Source organism: Sycon ciliatum, chromosome 2 (assembly GCF_964019385.1).
Source record: "Sycon ciliatum chromosome 2, ocSycCili1.1, whole genome shotgun sequence".
Classification (NCBI taxonomy): domain Eukaryota; kingdom Metazoa; phylum Porifera; class Calcarea; order Leucosolenida; family Sycettidae; genus Sycon; species Sycon ciliatum.
The window spans coordinates 13,670,535-13,690,177 of NC_088644.1; the positions used below are offsets into that span (position 1 = coordinate 13,670,535).

Consider the following 19,643-nt stretch of genomic DNA (forward strand, 5'->3'; position numbering starts at 1 on the left):
CCGTCACGAAAAGGCCAGGCGATGTGCCTATGAGCAGCGAATCCGGGAAGTGGAACACTCCAGCTTTGTTCCTGCTGTGTTCTCCACTACGGGAGGCATGGGGAAATCTGCCACATCTCTGTACAAGAGGATAGCGTCCCTCATCGCCGACAAGACCGGAGAGGCCTACAGTGCCGTGATGGCTTCAATCCCGTGCCAGATCAGCTTTGCCTTGGTCCGATCCAGTGTGATGTGCCTGAGGGGTGCTAGGCGGCTCTATGCACCGGTCTTTGCCGCGGACTCAGCTGCTCTTGTTGTTACTGAGGCGGCTATCCCCTGTTGAGCGGACTCAGCTGGTCTTGTTGTTACTGAGGCGGCTATCCCCTGTTGCCGAGGCGGCTATCCCCTGTTGAGGTCGATCGCTGCGTTCATTTATACAGGCTGACATATAATTATGTTCTCATATTTTCTGCTTTTCTTGGCATTCTTTCTTATTGTGTTTGTTTGTTTGTTTGTTTGTTTTTCTCTAGTTTTCTTTTGTTCGCGGAGAAGGTGGAGAGCCGGAACGCAGAACCTTTTTTGATATTATTTCACGGAGAAGGCGGAGAGCCCGGACATGCCGGCCCTCGGAAAATACTGGTATACAGGAAAAAAAGGTTTTGATCAAGAATCGTAGCGAACATATCAGCAGCCAAATTTGGAAAGTGGCTCCTATCACCAAGGCTGTTTCCTTTTTCTGCTGCAGTGCTGGTAATGGCAACGTGTTATTTGCACAGAACATAATTCACTGTGCATGTGTGAGTGTACGTGTGCGTGGAAAAACCGAAAGAAAGAAAGACTGAAAAAGTATCTGGCCCAGTCCATGGCCTGTGGGACTGCCCTATTAAAAATTTAATAATAATAAATAAGAAGAAGAATGACCAGAGTTGATGACGAGACTCGCGCGCTCGAGTCCTGTTTTCATGTAGAGGCGACGGTTTCAAATAGGATACAGGTATTATGTACATGTATACATGTAAGTTGTAGGTTACAAACCGGAACGAACTCAATATTCACTTTCTCTCTTGGTATTTTGATTAGAGAACATATGCCACAGTGAGACTACGATGTGTTATACTCCAAGCCAAAACTTCATGGCTCTGCGATGACCAGAAGCGCCATACCAAGCAGGTGAGTTTTTGACGTGTTGCTTCGCACTGCATGCACTGCGACTTGAGTTTAGGCATATGCGGATAATGCCGGCAGAAAAATTGGCAGAATTCGGTACTTTTTCTGGTAAGTTTCATGCATGTTTGGTATGTGTATAAAGAAATGGAGCAGAACTCGAGGAATTGCCCGCCATAAGGTTTGTATGGTTCTGCCAATTTCACCGTGCCTGCTTTTCGAGCAGAATCTGCCACCTTTTCGAGCATTATCCGCACGCGCCCCTACTTGAGTTCGTCTTTCGAAAAATCAATTTCTTGTCGCAGGTAAACAGCGGCTCGCCTCTCGCCAATAAAGCACCCTATACCAATGAAAACTAATGGAAGCACACACACAACTTCACAAGGCTTATTGTTACGCTGTACTGGCCACTGTAATTTCAGAAGTCAGCAGACAGGTGAATTTGACGTGCACTCTAGCCTTTCCGGTTTGGAGCCACCTCTGATTTGAAGCGAAAAATTGGGCAACTCGGAGGCAATGGGCCAACACAAAGGAGTGGCTCAGTTCGATGGACTCTGGCCTCAGACTGAGTCAGAGCCGCGAAATGTTACTTCAACATGCCAGTTTCCTTCCCGACAAACATTTCCGAGTGAACAATCCACGCTGAGTAGATCTCCATGAAACTTAAAGGGAAACTGAACGCCAAAAATAAGTATGGCTTATCCGAAGGAGAATTGGGCACTGATTCCGATGAGCTATGTCTCGAGCCGATCAGAGAAGAGGAACCGTGTCAAATTTCATAAATAACACCTTCCATATTTGGAAAATGGGCTTGATGACGTGCGTACTGCTTAGCTGTCACCATGCTGTGCATGCTCAGCAGTGTAATTGAATGGAAGAAAACAATTACTTTGGTGTTTTGCAGCTCTATTTCGTTCCCTGACGGTACCCAAATCTAGATGTAGGAATCTGTTGAGCAGGAGAGTGACACATGTCTTCCCGAAGGCTGTCCAGCCTGCAGTGGTGATGAAGAAGACACGAATAACACCCCAAGATCGATTGTAGCGAATTGAAAAACTCATGGTGAATTTGCTTCCACTCCAAGGCAATGTCGAGGTATGAAGGGTGCTTGTACTGCCTTCCAAAGTGAAGCGGAGATGAACATGGCTTGGCATAGCTGTTGTTCTACGCCAACTTACTTACCTACTCTTGCTGGTACCGTAGTGGTATATTGCAAATTTCGTGGACGAACAATTTGAGTCACTAGTGGCTAGTGAGCAACACTAACAGGTGAGATTTTTCAATTTGACAAAAATTGTTCTTGTTTGAGAACAGACGGTGGCAGTCATTAGACTCAGTAGGTGTCTCTCTGCGGCTTCTTTCCCTTCATCGATAGGGTTGTGCTTGAAGTCGAAATAAATAGAACATGTGGAACAAAAATCTGATCATGTAATTCGAATTTCAATTTCAAAGTATGTGTACATCAAATCACAAAAATTTCAATATGGTGCTGTCCACTGAAAAAGACTGGGGGCTGGCAGCAATGGAAAGGGTAGAAACGAAACCAGTAAAGTAGAGTATTCATAAGGTAGAGGGAGTTGAAAACGGGAGACGAGTAGTAAGCATTTCAGTTCGAAGTAGTGTCAATAGACAGCATTGTGTTGCATATGTTGTGAATATTGTGCGAATCTAATAATTGGCAGAGGGTAGTGATTAAGCAGAGTATTGTTACAATACGAGGTACTTTGTGAGCAGATAGCAATCAATATCACGACATGGTTTAGACAGGAACTCATAAATGTCAAGAAATTGATAATCCAAAATTATAATTATTATCCCCTGAGTAGTATAATTATTATGGTGTTCTCCTGTGTTTACATGCAGAGCCTTGACGTTGCTGGACGAGCGACAATATAAATTACATAAACGTGCAGCAACGTACTCCCCGGACCAGATGCCGCTGCAGCTGAACACCATGCCGATGGAAAGCCAGGAGTTGATGGCGAAGCATTCTGGTCTGCACAGTACAAGGCAAAGAACAATAATATTATGAATTATAACGCATTGTAATCCTTCCCACACATCTTTGTAAAAACAAACAAACAGTGCCATTATCACAACACTTGATCAAGCATCTTGATGGAGGTATTTTCCATTGTGCTGGCCCAGCATCTGCACCAGGAAGACCATGTACACTTACAAGTAACTTGTGTGTGTGTGTGTGTGTGTGTGTGTGTGTGTGTGTGTGTGTTTGTGTATCCGTCTGTGCACACGTGTGTGTGTGGGGGGGGGGAGCTGGGGGTAGACGCATATGTGTATGGGTAGGAGTGTGTGTGTGTGTGTGGGGGGGGGTTCACACACATGTGTATGGATGTGCGCGTTGCATGCGTGTGTCTGTGGGATGGGGTGGGGGTGCACGCACATGTGTACATGTGTGCGCGCAATATAGAATGTGTGTATTGTGTTCGTTGAACACAGGGAGTCCTCCTGATTCCATAAACTTTGTGATCATTGTAATTTTATGTGCTTTGAAGTTGAAATTCGCAATACATGTACTGATGCTTGATTAGATTTATGTTCCACATGTTCTATTTATTTTATTTTACTTCAAGCACTTGTACTATCAAGCACAACCCTACCAATGAAGGGAAAGAAGCAGCAGAGACACCTACTGAGTCAAATGATTGCCACCGTCAGTTCTCAAACAAAAACAATTTTTATCAAATTGAAAAATCTCACCTGTTAGTGGTGCTCACTAGCCACTAGTGACTCGAATTGTTCGTCCACGAAATTTGCAATATACCACTACGGAACCAGCAAGAGTAGGTAAGTTGGCGTAGAGCAACAGCTATGCAAAGCCATGTTCATCTCCGCTGCACTTTGGAAGGCAGTACAAGCACCCTTCATACCTCGACATTGCCTTGGAGTGGAAGCAAATTCACCATGAGTTTTCCAATTCGCTACAATCGATCTTGGGGTGATATTCGTGTCTTCTTCATCACCACTGCAGGCTGGACAGCCTTCGGGAAGACATGTGTCACTCTCCTGCTCAACAGACTCCTACATCTAGATTTGGGTACCGCCAGGGAACGAAATAGAGCTGCAAAACACCAAAGTAATTGTTTTCTTCCATTCAATTACACTGCTGAGCATGCACAGCATGGTGACAGCTAAGCAGTACGCACGTCATCAAGCCCAATTTCCAAATATGGAAGGTGTTATTTATGAAATTTGACACGGTTCCTCTTCTCTGATCGGCTCGAGACATAGCTCATCGGAATCAGTGCCCAATTCTCCTTCGGATAAGCCATACTTATTTTTGGCGTTCAGTTTCCCTTTAACAGTGTATACATGTAACTTGAAAGCGGTTTTCATGCAAGTACTCTTGGCTAGTTTGTGTGTTTCTGAACATTCAAGCGATGCCGACGCGGATCCCGCGAATATTATTATTATTTTTACTCTTGAGAAGTTGAGTCCTTGACGCTGATGATCGGTTTGGGTGTGCGTGACCAAGGTGATCGGTCACGATGGTGACGGCGCCATGTGGGCCATGACCCGGGCCCGGGAGATCGAGAGAGCTTGTACTGTACATGTTGTAGAGATGGATTTGGATTTGACTTGCTGCAATTTCAGTTTTTTTTTCAAATAAGTTCACTCCGTCCACGATGTAAGTCCTTGCAAGGAAAATGGCGTTGCTGGAGAATAGCCCTCTTTCAGATTTTCTCTTTGATACAGACGAGTTCGACAGCGCTTCCTCTGAAGAGCAGAAAGATGTAGAAGCATCTGTTGAAGAAATATTCAAGGAATACTGCGTTCCGTTAGTGGCTGAGCGCGGTACAGGGGATTCCGATTTACAATGTCCTCTTGAAAGTCGTTTGAAAAAGGTCAAATTGCTACGCAGCAAGCATGTCAACTATTTACTAGGCGGCCTGAGGGAGTTATCCACCAGCTTTGAATCACTGGATGCCAGTCGGACATGGATTTGTTTCTGGATAGTACATGCCCTGAATCTGTTGGGAGAAGATATCAGCGATGATCTGAAGTCCAACATCGTTGGCTTCTTGAGTCGTTGCCAAGCAGTAACAGGAGGCTTTGGTGGTGGACCAGGACAGTATCCACATGTTGCACCGACCTATGCAGCTGTGATGGCCTTATGCAGCCTTGGCACAGAGGAAGCGTACAAGGTGCGAGCACTACCCTGTGTAGAATGTGTTGTCTGCTTACAAGAGTGTGCATAGCTGGGCCAGCGTGGCACATCACTATTAGAAACTAGTAGATACAGTACTGTACTTACAACGTGACGAGTCGTGGAGCAGGACGCAGTGATCAGAGGCCCATGAAGCCTCAGCAGCAGTAAACACACACAGTGTGTAATAAATTCTAATCGCACAGGCCCTGTAGTATTTCCTGGCAGCATTGTTGGTGCATCATGTACACACACACACACACACACACACACACACACACACACACACACACACACACACACACACACACACACACACACACACACATACGCACACACACGCACACACACACACGCACACACACATATGCACACACACACACAAATGCGCACACACACACACATGTATCATAATATTATAATTATATGCCCGTCGCAAGAGAAGCAGGCAAATCTGCAAATGAACTGGACACACACACACACACACACACACACACACACACCCGTGTACATGAACACACACGTGTACATGAACACATTACACACACACACACACACACACACACACACACACACACACACACACACACACACACCCGTGTACATGAACACATTACACACACACAGTGAGTGTAGTAGTACACAGTACATGTGCTAGCAGTGTCCACTCTGATAATGCCATTCCCAGGTGTGCCATGACCAGAGCTCATTTTGAGTGTTTCTGCAGACTTTCTGATCCAACCAGCTACATGACTCAGACTGTACTAGTAGTACTTCGAAGTATTTTGCATGTTCCAGAGTGCTGTTGCCAGGAGAGTTCCAGGACCACTAGGGATACCCCCTTTTAGCTTAGAACAATCTAACCTCTTAATGGAAAAGTGGCATCCACTTCAATGATTGATCTCCAAGGCAGGGTTAAAACCTGGGAACAATCATAATAATTATTCTACCTTCATTGAAGGTTACATTTTTTCTTGGATCAAAGAGCAAACTGGACACCTGTCCTTTCCAGGACGTGCAATTGTTCTCTTTTGTCACTTCTGCCATTCAATTTCTGATTGGGGGCAGTTCCGTGGTGCTTGCAAGCCGTTTAGAGTGATGGCTGCTGGTTTATGAAGCAAATTCCACAAGTTCAGCACAATCGTTGCCAGTAGTTGTATTAATCTACATGTTCTATTGTAGCCTTATTCCCGTGTGTGTGGGTGTATGTGTGTGTGCGTGTGTGTGTGTGCGTGCGTGTGTGTGTGTGTGTGTGTGTGCGTGTGTGTGTCCAGTTAAGACTTAAGAGTAACTAATTATCCCAGTCGTGTTTTCTTTTGACTGTGTTTGTTTCTTCAGGTAATCGATCGACCAAAGCTGAAGACGTTCCTATGCAGCGTGGTGAACCCTATCACTGGTGCGGTTCATGTGGAGGTTGGTGGTGAGACAGACGTGCGTGGTGCTTATTGCGCGCTGGCGGTTAGTAGGCTGCTGGATCTGGACATTCGTGCTGCGTATGAGCCTGTTGGCGGCTGGCTGTCTCGCTGCCAGACTTACGAGGGCGGATTTTCTGGCTGCCCGGGCATGGAGGCACACGGCGGCTACACGTTCTGTGCGTTTGCCGCTCTCATCCTGCTGGGCAAAGAGAGGCTGGTCGATGTTGACGCTCTGGCTCGCTGGGCTTCGCGCCGTCAGATGCGCTATGAGGGAGGATTCCAGGGTCGAACAGGCAAGCTAGTGGATGGCTGCTATTCATTCTGGGTTGGCGGCATCTTTCCCTTATTACATATGACCATGGAGAGTAGTGGAGTTCGCTGCGATGAGCTTCTGTGCTCCACGAAAGCGTTACAGGCGTACGTGATGGTCTGCTGTCAAGCAGGACGCGGCGGTCTCATCGATAAGCCAACCAAGCGCAGAGACTTTTACCACTCCTGCTACACACTCTCCGGCATCAGTGTCCTGCAGTATTTCCCATGGAACGAGGAAGAAAATCAGTCAGCGGAACCGCGCGTGTTTGGTGCCAGCTCTAATCTCCTGGAGCCAACCCACCCGCTGTTGAACATCCGCCTTGACCGTGCAGCTGCAGCCATGCTACATTTCCAGACACCATCTCTTGTAAAGGTCTGACCACTTTCTCTCAACGCTCAGCGTACATTCACTTCATGCCACACGATTGCGGTTTCCCTTGACTGAAGTGAATTCTTCAGCATCTGCATTCGAAATTTTTGCAAGGACTACTACCCCTCTCCCCAACAATCATTTACTGAACATCAGCTGCATGTTGATCGTGCCAGCCATCATTCATAGCCTTGAACATGTGGAATGCTATCTCAGTCCTTATTATTTCCGGCCTATACTGAAGCTCCCAGAATTGTCCTTTGTACCAAATATAAAACATGTTCATATCAGTACTTCCAAGTGAAGGTTTCGTTGAACTGTACACAAACAAATTTGAAAAATTCCCCTTTGGATTCCATACTTTCATACTCTTTTTTATGCTCATTAAAAATTATAAAAAATGTCTTGGTATCGTTGAAAATACACACTTCAAATAATCCAACACCGAGCGGTTTTGTCTGCCTTGTGTAACTTTCTGTAATACAGAACGGGGGAACACGATGAAAACTTCAGATCCCATCGAGTTTGGGCCGCAGAGTTGGATAGTCATGGTCTTTACGAGGAGGCTTCGGTTGTTCTCAGTGAAACCTGTACATGCATCTTCAATTCTTGCCTCATTCCTTTGATAGCGACATTGCTGCATGCGACCAGTTAGACAGTTGCGCAGTCATTTTTTTAGTACAAAGTGTGGACTCTTTCGAAGTAATTTATTTCACAGTGTACATTGCAGCCTTTCTCTGACTAACGCCATTCGACTCGGTGCTCAGAAGACTACATACTGTAAGATATGTAAATAACCGGGAAACTTCGAGGAAGTAAATCTAACGTTTGAACGAGTTACATTTCTTCGTTATACTAAGTTCTGTTGAGGCTGTTATGCCTCGCATGTGTTACGTGCGGATATGCCTGAAGACCACAAGATCGTTAAAATCTTCACGCTAGCCTATGAGTTTGGACAATCGATAAATTTGCGACTCGTTATAATAACACATCGTACAGTACCGTGCACGTTTCATTCTTGCCATACTTTGCGTTATTCCCGCATTCAGGTCTGGGCCGCTTACAAACTCTTTGCCTATGCATATTGCGTTACCATCACACCGAGCAGCAAGGTTATGTTATCCAGCAAATGTTCTTGTGAGTGCTATAACGTTACACACGTACACGCCTTGGACGTAAAGCTTTCACAACACGTACACATACCCTGCATGGTGGTGAGTGGTGGATACTAAATCAAATGGGCTGAAATCGGTCATTTTGGCAATTTTGCACTCACAGTTAAGTAACTGTTGCACGCAGTGACTAGTGTCTTCACTGGAATGTAGTACGATATATACCGGTATGCAGGTTTGATTGGGAGGAACTGACACAGCATTCGCAGCCTCCTCGCACCAAGATCTTTCATCTGATCCTGTGCCGCAAACCCTATGTGCTTTCAAGGCCTACACCAATTCAGGTCGAGTGTCTAGACATGTGATATTATACCGCTGGTCTGTTGAGGTTTGTCGCAAGTGCACACAACTCTGGTAATGGAGTCATGAGCTGAAGGGAAAGCAACCTAGCTTTGTTACATAGGAGTCAGGGAGTAGTGTTTCTCATCACTCCCAGATACAAAAACTCTCCATCCAGCCTTAACCTCCACCCTTTCAACGGCAAACAATGCTAGCTTCAGCAGCTCGTCCCCGGCGCCAAAACCACACCGTGAGATATTACAGTAGTTTACGATGTAATACATGCACCGGTGAGTGACAATCACCACCACCCCCCCCCCCCCCCCCCCACACACACACACTCTCTCTCTTGGAACCCGTGCTGAAAAGCTCGAAATTCAGCACAAAAAAGTTCTAAAAATCCTCCTCCGGAAACCCCGCATGCTCCCATCTTCCACCCTTTATGCCCTTGCTCACACTACCCCTTTGTCTAAGAGACGTAATTCACATCTTGTCACCCTTATCCATTCTCTCAAACTCAATCTGTGTCCACCTCACCTCCACTGTTTCAACTGGTTTTCTTCCCGTAGCACGAGAAACTCCCTTTCCCTTCCGAAACCCAAGTCCTCCTTTCTACTTCACTCTCCCCTTTTCACTGCGTACTCTGCGTGGCTGGCACTTCCCCAAGAAGCTAAGGACCTTTCTTCCCTCCGCCTTTTTAAGAGCCTTGTTGCGCCTTGACTTTGATTTTGCGTTTCTCATTTTGTTGCAATCACTTCTTATCCATGCCGGTTCCTTTTTTCTTCTCCTCCCCTTCTCCCTTCCTTGCCGTGGTTGGCTAACACCCTCTCTCTTTGTATTGGCCGGTGTTCTCACTGTGCTATGAGATGCTGCAATAAATAAATAAATAAATAAATAAATAAATAAACGAAATCGAAATGCTACCTTTCAAAAAGTTATTCTTTGTTCGAGAATGTTTGGAGCATAACGATTCTAAGATAACGGCAGACGAAGATCACACAGTGATGGTCGGTACCTGTCTTCAGTCTACTAAAAACGTATGCGACGGTTATGTCCCATTGGTCTTGTTCACGTATATCCACCAGGGATGAGTACCTGTGGCCTATGTAATAATTTATAGAGATTCGCGAATGCAGACCAGCACGATTAATTACGTTCCCTAAGAAATACATCCAAGCAACGAGGAATGACGATACTGGTAACGAAAACAGGTCCAAAGCGCAGCCATGCATGGACTGTATGCGTGTGTACAGGTGCAACAGCAAGCACAGCTAGTGCAGCCATGTACAGCACAACAACAAGCACAGCTAGTGCAGCCATGTACAGCACAACAGCAAGCACAGCTAGTGCAGCCATGTACAGCACAACAGCACAAAATGCAACAGTAGCAGCTAGAAGCATGTAAACGCCAGAATGGCAGATTTCATAAACCTTTTAAATTGTACCGCCGTAGGTAGGCAGACATGTCCGGCGGGGATGCGTGTGCACGAGCATAGCTAGGGATGGGCATACGATTATGGCTAAGCTAGTTATTACGCTGCAACTCCATCCCACACCACCGTACAAAGCTAGTAGAGATTTTTCATGTATGCGAACAAAGCCAGCAAAGTGAGGTCTGTAAGTGCACGCTCTCTCGAAACATTAGGAGTCACCATCATAAGAATTGTTTTCCTGTCCCTTAAACAAGCAAAGTTCGTGGGGGGAGGACGAACCCGTGCAAATCACAAAATAGACCAAACTGTACACGTGCTTCTGGTACTACACTGTATGACATGACATACGATAACAGTTTTTGACAGAAAACAAAATTAATATTCTTCATTCGGGAGGGAGGTAAGGGTCAAAGTGCCGCGACATCGGCAATGTTAGTTTCAGGAACGACATACAGCTCTTGTGAAGGCCCCTTTGTCGGACCCACGTACATCGTATAGAAACAAGTTTTGCCTGCCTGTATTGTGTATGTTTGCGTCGCCTCGAGCATTGAATGCAACGCACAAGATTTGGCTGCTCTTTCTCTATTCTTCCGAATGGGGATTTCTGTCCTTATTAGAGAAGTTCCGCACCACGTATATAGTTGAGCAACATGGACGGGAAAACCCGTGAATTTGCGAGTTTACACTCCACTCACGGAAAGTTGTTTACCGTGATTTACGTCGAATACATACGTGGGGCTCCACTAATGGAGGTGCTCTGTAAGTGGATTGGAGGATAAATTTACGACTCTCTCTCTCTCTCTCTCTCTCTCTCTCTCTCTCTCTCTCTCTCTCTCTCTCTCTCTCTCTCTCTCTCTCTCTCTCTCTCTCTCTCTCTCTCTACATCTATCTATCTATCTATCTATCTATCTACCTTTCTCTCTCTGTGTTGTTGTTGTTGTTGTTGTTGTTGTTGTTGTTGAAATTTTATTTTGTATCACAGACCAAACGGGCAATGGTGCCCAATATTATGATGGCGATAAAGTAACGGCCAAAAGCCAAGGATACAACAAGCAGCCTCCACGAAAGAGAGAAAAACACAGACTTCAAATACTCAAAAAAAGAGAAAGGAAAAAGTACAAGGGAAAAAAGAAAGAGAACAAAAGACAAACATAACAAAAACAAAACAAAAAACACAGTTGAGTCACTTCGCAGGACGACTCCAAGTCCACTTTAAACTAAGCCTAGATGCTGACTAGCCATAAAAATACACCTTTAGAAGTCTCTTGAATGATCTATGGCAGACGAGTGACTTGAACTCTTGGGGCAGGGCGTTCCATAATCTAACAGCAGAAACGAGCGGCCGACAGTCACCAGAAACTCGCCTGGTGGCAGGGACAACATACGCATTTGGATCATTGATCCGAGTGACGCCTTCAGTCTGGCGACATAGGCGCTTGGACAGGAGATTGCTAATTCTGGCGGTGTGGATACGAAGCATGAGGAGGCGGAGTTTACAATGGGCATTTTGGATGATGGGGATGAGGCCAAGATAGGTGTAGATGGGATCTGTGTGGGAGGGGAATGGCTGGTTGGCAACGCAGCGGATACATCGCTTGTCGAGGACCGAAAGCTGATGCCGTTGGTGCGCAGAGAGAAGCGAGAAGAGGGCATTGGATCCATATAACATGTCCGGTAGTATTAGCGATCTGTAAAATAGCAGGGCTTGTTGCTCAGTTAAGCAGGAGCGAATGGCTCGCAGCGCCGTCAGTTTCTGGGAGGTCTTTCGTGTGATAGTTGCAACTTGAGTCTCCCACCGAAGCTGGGAGGCGAGATGTAGACCTAGATATCGAGCAGTTGTGGTCTGAGCTAGGTGATTTCCATTGCATTCTATGTAAAGTAACAAGGGCTGCCTGCGGGACGCATGTAGGGCCGGAACGTGGGTTTTGGAGGGATTTAGTATTTAAAAGCCTCTTCCTTCCAGAAAATTGGCCAGGTTGGAGACCGAACGGGAGAGGGTTAAGTTCAAGAATTCGACAGATTGACTGATGGCGTCTAGCAGGATATCATCAGCAAACAGTTGTGAGTGGGCTGGAGCTGTGATCTATTCTATTTCAATTGTGTAGATGGAGAACAAAAGAGGAGCCAGCACACTTCCCTGAGGAACACCACACTCACAGGGAGAGAGGGCGGACGACTGGCCATTGCTCAGGACGACTCGCTGACAGCAGTCCGTTAGGTAGCTCATGAACCATTTGAGAGCCATTGAAGTAATGCCAAGCTGAAATTTTTCTTTTATATTCTGAAAACATGGATAAAAAGAAAGGACAAAAAATGTTACGAGTTATGACAAACTGTCCACCTTCGTAACCAGATCATACAGTCAGCGAGTGCGACAAAATGGCACAAAGCTGACAAGGAGAACTGGGACATTCGACGACTTGTCAGTTTTGTGCCATTTCGTCGCACTCGCTCACTGTATATGATCTGGTTACGTTTGTGGACAGTTAGTCGTAACTCGTAACATTTTGTCCTTTCTTTTTATCCATGATCACTTTGGCTCAACATCCGAGTTTAAATTCTGAAAACAGTATGTCAATTTAGACTGCAACCCATCCCATAGGTGCCTTTCTGGCTTCAGGTGGGGGGTACTAACTGTTACTTCACACTTGAATTCAGTCAGAATCACGGGTTAGCTAGAGTCAGCATTTAGATCAAGCGGACTATGTCATGCAATTTAGTGATGCAAAATAAAGGTGTCCCCGATTCACGGGATAGCAGGGAGTGGACAGTGACGGGGACTTTTCAGTGTGCAGGACAGATCCTAAGATTGTCATTCGAAAATGGAATTAATTCACGTAAAGGACATTCTTATATAAGAAGTCACAAATATACAGGGGAATGAGTACGTCGAAGGAAGAAGATCAGATTAACTGAATTACGAAAAGGGCAGAGGATAGAGAGAGAGAGAGAGAGAGAGAGAGAATGAGAGAGGGAGGGGGGGGGAGAGAGAGAGAGAGAGAGAGAGAGAGAGAGAGAGAGAGAGAGAGAGAGAGAGAGAGAGAGAGAGGCAGTGAGAGAGAGGTCAGTAGTCTGGGTTTAGCAGTTTTTTAACGCGTTCTGTACAAAGATAACTCGGTTTAGGATTAATATTAATATATTGAATTTATTAGGTAGTCGTGTGCTCAGTAAAATTGATTAAGCAGGCACGACAAGCGTGTCTTTCGTATCATAGAAGTATAAAACAATAAGAAGGTTATCATCTGGCTGTAGCAATTGATTGGGCACACTGCCATTAGAGAATTTTCAATGCTATACAATATTGTTGAACATAAGCTTGTAGTTATTACCGTGTCATTGTCACTTGTAGATTTTTCAATACCTCATGTGTCATTCCAATGCACGCCTGGGTAGGCCGAGAGCATGGAGATCTAGATGAGGTAACAACCGAAGAAGGAGTGATCCTCGCCACGCCACACACGCACGTTGGGCGTGTATACGTGCACGCTGATGCGGTCCTGTGCGTTAAGCTGCATGACGGCACCGGTGTAAGCCGATACTTCAATGGCTGGCTGCTCACTGCTGAGCAATGTTGCCTTCTGGTTGACGAATAGGTAGAAGCGAGCATCGGACTCATGACGCGGTGATGGGGGCTTGGTACCGGCCGCCTGTTCACGACCTGCAATGGGGTACAACCACATGGTAGTAAAGCGGAATGTGAATCACATGAGGAAAGGCACATACACACACATATACACATACCAGAATACATCATACAACTGTGGCATGCCGGCTCCAAAGTGTTCGTCAAAGGCATTTTCACCCATGGTTGCAAATGTCTTGCAGTGGCATACGTAAATAGGCTATGATAAACACACAGTCGTCTCTGTGTGAAGAAGGCCATGCCAGCTATGACCTGAGCAACATACCAGTGTTGAAATAGACTTGAGCGTAGCAATAGTATGGGCCACTCGTGGGCACGATAAGCTCATGTGACGTAGGGTCCAGCTTCATGCCACCATTGGTCACCTTCTCCTTCCAGATCTTCAGAGGACCTACAAAGGAACACCAGCCACCACATGATATGTATGCACAATGTGACATTATAAAGCCACTTTATATTCAAGGTTTGATTTTGAACAGTGAGCATCATGTGATTGGTGGTGTTAATACTAGTATAACACTAATAAGAGTGCCAATGATCACATAGCACATTTACAACGATGTCATTAGATATTGGCAATGATGTCATACTCGTAGGTATTTGCATAGCATGGTACATAACTGAAAGCATAAAACAATTCTTCATTTTCTATGTCATTGCAACAACTCGGGCATTACAAATGATCACCATGTGCATAGAGCATGCGCATGCAATGAAACCAAGATGTCACACAAGGCATTCACGCTATACACGCCACCAACATGTACTAGTACATGTATGCAAGTGACCTCACACATCCCTACCTTGTGAGCTGACGTGCCAGCTGGCCTGTGCGTTTCCGACGATGTGAGCCGCTGGCTTGGTCCGCGACGACACCACTGTGAAACGATACACAGCTACACATGTTAGGACAGAGAGTCACACGCCCGCCGCCGCCACCATCATGGCCGCCGCTGCCACCGCCCCAGAACATGAGCGATGGTTAGTCATACAGCGGATGCAGACTGGACCTCTGGCTGACATCACTTCAGAGAATACGCATATCATGTGATACATTGTATTTGACGCATACTTTGAAGTACACGTAAGTTATAATGGTCTGCATTAAATTGTCACCAGCTAGATCAAGGTTAGTGCTCACCAAAGGAAGCATCATGCAATGGCTTTGTTTGAAATACAAGCTCCAAAATGAGCTGGATCTACTTGTACAGCTATAAGTCTATTACTAGATGAGCGCCCCATAATGCCACAAGTAAACATGTCTTTAAACTACTTAGGATCAGTGTCAACATGTTACCTCGCTACACCCACTGCTACTGCTACTGGCACTAGGCACATAGGCCACCTCCACTACAAGCAATAGTATACTGATCTGTGTATTGGTTACTTTGCGCCCAGCATGCAGAGGCACACCATTCACGGGACAAGATGAACCAGTTAGAACTACAATGCAGTTTATGGTGAAAAAAGGAGAAGGACAAAATGTTACGAGTTATGACTAACTGTCCACCAACGTAACCAGATCTTATAGTCAGCGAGTGCGACAAAATGGCACAAAACTAGGGCTGAAACGATCATCCATTTAGCCCAATCGATTACTCTTTATCATAACGATCGATTATTCTATTATAATCTTTAAGAGGCCGCACCTGGAATGTGTACGTAGAATGGCCAAAAGTGGAAATATGTACAAAATTTTGCACAAAAAAAGTGTTATGTATGCAGACCGGACGCGACCTTGACCTTCGAGCTTCATGCTCCAGCTTCGTTGTACTACACTACACTTGTAGGACTGTTTTTCGATTTTGACAGCATGTAACAAGGCGAGTCCCGCGTGCAGTGCGTAAGAAATTTAAAATTAAAAAACGCAAAATAATCGTAATCGGTAATCTAAACGATTGCTCGATCGTTAGAGTTATCAAACGAGTACTCGATTATTCGGTATAATCGTTTCAGCCCTACACAAAACTAACAAGGAGTTTGACAAGGAGTTCTTATACAGTCAGCGAGTGCGACAAAACGGCACAAAACTGACAAGGAGTTTGACATTTTGTCCTTCTCCTATTTCACCATAATTGTATTGGCTCACCATCCGAGTTGAACAATGTAGTTTCATCATACACCAAAACAGAGAGTGAATTTGACCATGATTCTGTGTTTGCTGTGCAACTAAACAAAGAGTGAATTTGACCATGATTCTGTGTTTGCTGTGTAACTAACGCTTCACTTGATAACTCACCGGCCAAGTTGACGAGTGCATTCTCCAGGGTTTCGTAGTATTGGCTGACGGTGGGGTTTGCCGCAATGGGCTGGCCAGGGGCTACTACTGGCACTTGGTACACGGGTTGGGCAACTACCTGACGTCTCGCCTGCACGCAAAGACAACGACAAGAAAAGACCAACGTCAGAAGGTCAACGGATAGTAGTGGGCATCAAGAGTGCAGCGTATGGTATGCTACAGTTCCTAGGTCAAGATAATACAACCAGGAGTTTGTACGACTCCCTGATTACAACAGACATTATACACCTTTGGTCCACCAGCTCTGTACCATGACTGTACTGTAGTAGAGCCATTTCATGTTCCAGGAATGAACGTTACGTACACAATCAGACATGGAACTGGAAGTGCGGCAATGCTTGTCGGCACTGGTATTCCAATGATTGCTTTCGTCCAGTGCAGGGTTTGCGTCATTGGAGTCGTGTCCGATATTGCTGAAACCTAGCAATATGCTCCTGAACAAACCAGCGCCAGAGTAACTGCAAATGCATGCTGTATCAATGTCATGGACACTTCATGAATGCCATTTGAATGTTGAACAACGCCTTGGACTTGCTTTGGTAATTTTTAAGCCATGGTATAGTCTTCTGGACGTTTCTAGATACGAACACTACATGCCGCTCTATTTTCAGGCGCTTGATTTTAGTTGTGGATCCGTACCTACGACAGAACAATGTTCGAGTTTGCATTCTTCCAATGCACCTGGCAACGCCAGTGTTGATGCCTTCCCGAAGTAGCCATTACTTCACACTATCAGTTTCACAGTTCTCCTTACGCGGCCAGGAATGACTGAGTCAAGATAACCACTATCTGATTGACCAAAGAGGATAGCTGGTTGCTTGAGACAATGGAAAGGCGACCATAGAAATCCAATGGACATTTGACGCACCCTTCCGACCCTCTCCGTTTCTCCTACTGCCTCCAGCACTGAAACTCCATCCGCTACCGGCGCACCAGGCCTGCCAGAAAGTGAGCATTGAATTCCACCGCCACACTACGGTGTCAGGTAACGTTAGCTGACCAACCTGCCGACAAACGACAGCATTTTTGCCGCAGGTCGACAACTCCGGCCGACAGCAGGCTGTCAAAGACGGCATTGCCCCATGCATATTCACGTAACGTCGTTGAAACGGACTGGGATCATGGAGGAGGTCGATCGACGCGGTGGCTTGCACTACGAATATCGTAGCTAGCATGGCAAGGTCTGCAAGGCCGAAAACTGCTTAGGATGTTTGCCTCACGGTACGCGGTCGTGGCACTCCTTCCTTTGGCCGCCTGGGCCACTGTATACATGTAGATCTACGTAGTGTAGTCTGGATCGGGTGCCCACTCATTACTTGGATTTCGGGGTAGGATGCGGGGGGGGGGGGGGGGGGGGGGTGGGCCCAGTTCCCAGGCCCTGATCCCGGAAGTAGTCCTGATTCATGCAGCCTCACTAGTATCAGACCGACATCTCGGCATCATGCATGATACCATTCCCAGACGTCTGGGACTTGAATTGAGTGTCGGTTAGTGCAATCGTGACCAGCCGACCAGTGGGGTTCGCATGCAATGCGTTCTGATCCGACCGATTCCTTGCGTATCTGGGAACACGACACGGAAAGGACCAAGGAGGGAATCAGATCGCTGTGTAACGGGATACGACTCGAAGATGGTTGAAGAAGGAGCGATGCTCTAGTCTGTGCGCGTATACATGTAGTGCAGCCTAAAACATGCAGTGACTGAGTCTTGAGCAATGATGAAAGCCTCCGCAGTAAGCACTCGAACCGTGGTATCGAGACGGACACGTGGGAAGCAGATAGGTGGGAAGAATTTCGAGATGCCTTGTTGTTAGCATTCCTTTACGGATGCCTGACTCCCGACACACGTATCGGAAGACTAGGACTGGAAGGTAGGTTCCGTTCAGCACTGCCAGTGCCACTGGGCCGCATGGGGAAGACGCAATAGTATACATTGTAAGACCTGGATGTCGGTATCGATGGGCATGGTTCTTCCCTAACACTGTAATTCGCATGGTATCTACACGAAGCACTATGCACAAGAGTCACTCGGAAGCAGCGTCATGTCACTGTGTCCGTGAGTTCGCAGGGCTCCTTCAGTCTTCCGCTGCTAATCAGCTCCCTAAAATGGTCTTCCGTCTCCGAATGAGCTAGCGTATGCACCACGGCTGAACGAACAGGCATCCTGCCCCCAGCCTTCCTGCCGTACACTGGTAATGAGACCAAGTCATTAGTTAGTCGCAAAGTTACCTAACTATCTAACAGTGGCTTGCTCTCTCACGCACTAAGCGAGCACAGGCAGCCACCATGCAGTCAGTATCGAGGGCAACGAATCAACCACCTGCCTGGCTGGGTCCCTGATGGGATCAGGGTTACATTGGCGGCAGACTAGGTCAGCACGTCATGGGGCTTCCTTAATGCGACGTGTGCGACTACACTGCGGTGAGAGGAAGGCTGAGCGGCGGCAGTTTCACGCCGCCAGCCCACACAAAGAATGCCAGCGTTGCACACGACCTGTCTTTATTACCATAAAAGTATGTGTATGCTGCAAGATCTCAAACCACTCACTAGCAAGATGCTGTAATTATCACTATAGCACAACCTTACGACCTAACTAACAAAAGGTCACGTCGTAGTGGGCACCTTACATACACAGAAACGACAGGACAGTCATGTTGGAGTGCAACTACTCATGCAGTACTCATGCAGTATACATGCAGTACTAGACTCATGCAGTACTCAGGATACATGTATAATGTACATGTATCAACTCTCAGAGTAGTGTCTTGTAGGTGACTCGCTAGAGCACCGTCACAAGTACTTCTACTTTCACTATCATCCTGAACACAACAACGACAGCCTAGTCTAGATCAGCAGCCAAGCCATGCGGAGTATGGGACCCACGACTATGCACCACAGACAGGTTGCAAGAAGTGATGCTAACGACTCGTAGTCGCCACGGAAAGGTGTGGAACATTGGGAGCAAGTGGGGATGGGTATGGAATACTAAGAGACTGAAAGGGGAGGGGAAATGGCAGATGGGAGGGGGCTGTGAAAAGAGACAGCAAGGAGGAAGAGGACTCAGGAGGAGGAGGAAGTAAGAGGAAGGAGGAAAGCCAAACAACTGGGGTATGGGGCAACTAGGCGAAGGGTTGGGAACAGACTTCAACCTACAATACAGTACTACACACACAGCTCTCTTACTCTCGTAAGCTCGAGATCGTCTTCGGCATCCACGACTTCATCTTCGTCTACTGCTGCGAATGTGGTGCCGACTGCCAGTCCCAGTACGAATAGCGCGTGAAGGAGCTTCATGTTTGATTTAGAACAGGGTAAGCTGAGTTTGAAACCTTGGATTATCTGGTCTATTTACACAACACCACCACAAGTGCTCTTGGAAAGGCTTAGAACGTAGTGAAATGAAGTTCCATGCC

The 19,643-nt window shown here is 46.3% G+C and overlaps 2 protein-coding genes and 2 long non-coding RNA genes across 4 annotated transcripts; 2 read left to right on the top strand and 2 right to left on the bottom strand.

Moving 5' to 3' along the window:
* Positions 1–1,811: 1,811 nt before the first annotated feature.
* LOC135810741 (uncharacterized) lies at positions 1,812–3,324 on the top strand. Its single transcript, XR_010552358.1, has 2 exons — positions 1,812–2,412; positions 3,007–3,324. It is a non-coding gene; the product is annotated as an uncharacterized LOC135810741 (long non-coding RNA).
* Positions 2,555–4,018, bottom strand: LOC135810740 (uncharacterized). The gene is made up of 2 exons (XR_010552357.1): positions 3,862–4,018; positions 2,555–3,139 (listed from the first exon to the last, which is right to left on the bottom strand). It is a non-coding gene; the product is annotated as an uncharacterized LOC135810740 (long non-coding RNA).
* Positions 4,019–4,726: 708 nt separating this feature from the next.
* On the top strand, positions 4,727–7,847 carry LOC135808832 (protein farnesyltransferase subunit beta-like). Its single transcript, XM_065322062.1, has 2 exons — positions 4,727–5,306; positions 6,647–7,847. Exons 1-2 carry the CDS (start codon positions 4,809–4,811, stop codon positions 7,412–7,414), a joined length of 1,266 nt encoding a protein of 421 aa, XP_065178134.1. The 5' UTR covers positions 4,727–4,808; the 3' UTR covers positions 7,415–7,847.
* Positions 7,848–12,953: 5,106 nt separating this feature from the next.
* LOC135808833 (tumor necrosis factor-like) lies at positions 12,954–19,643 on the bottom strand. The gene is made up of 5 exons (XM_065322063.1): positions 19,414–19,643; positions 16,172–16,301; positions 14,736–14,810; positions 14,198–14,323; positions 12,954–13,947 (listed from the first exon to the last, which is right to left on the bottom strand). Exons 1-5 carry the CDS (start codon positions 19,522–19,524, stop codon positions 13,700–13,702), a joined length of 690 nt encoding a protein of 229 aa, XP_065178135.1. The 5' UTR covers positions 19,525–19,643; the 3' UTR covers positions 12,954–13,699.

Coding starts and splice junctions, on each gene's coding strand:
- LOC135808832 (XM_065322062.1), top strand. CDS start 4,809: ATGGCGTTGCTGGAGAATAGCCCTCTTTCAGATTTTCTCTTTGATACA. Junction 5,307..6,646: donor GCACAGAGGAAGCGTACAAG/GTGCGAGCACTA, acceptor TTGTTTCTTCAG/GTAATCGATCGACCAAAGCT.
- LOC135808833 (XM_065322063.1), bottom strand. CDS start 19,524: ATGAAGCTCCTTCACGCGCTATTCGTACTGGGACTGGCAGTCGGCACC. Junction 16,302..19,413: donor ACGATCTCGAGCTTACGAGA/GTAAGAGAGCTG, acceptor CTTTGCGTGCAG/GCGAGACGTCAGGTAGTTGC. Junction 13,948..14,197: donor TCAAGTCTATTTCAACACTG/GTATGTTGCTCA, acceptor ACCCCATTGCAG/GTCGTGAACAGGCGGCCGGT.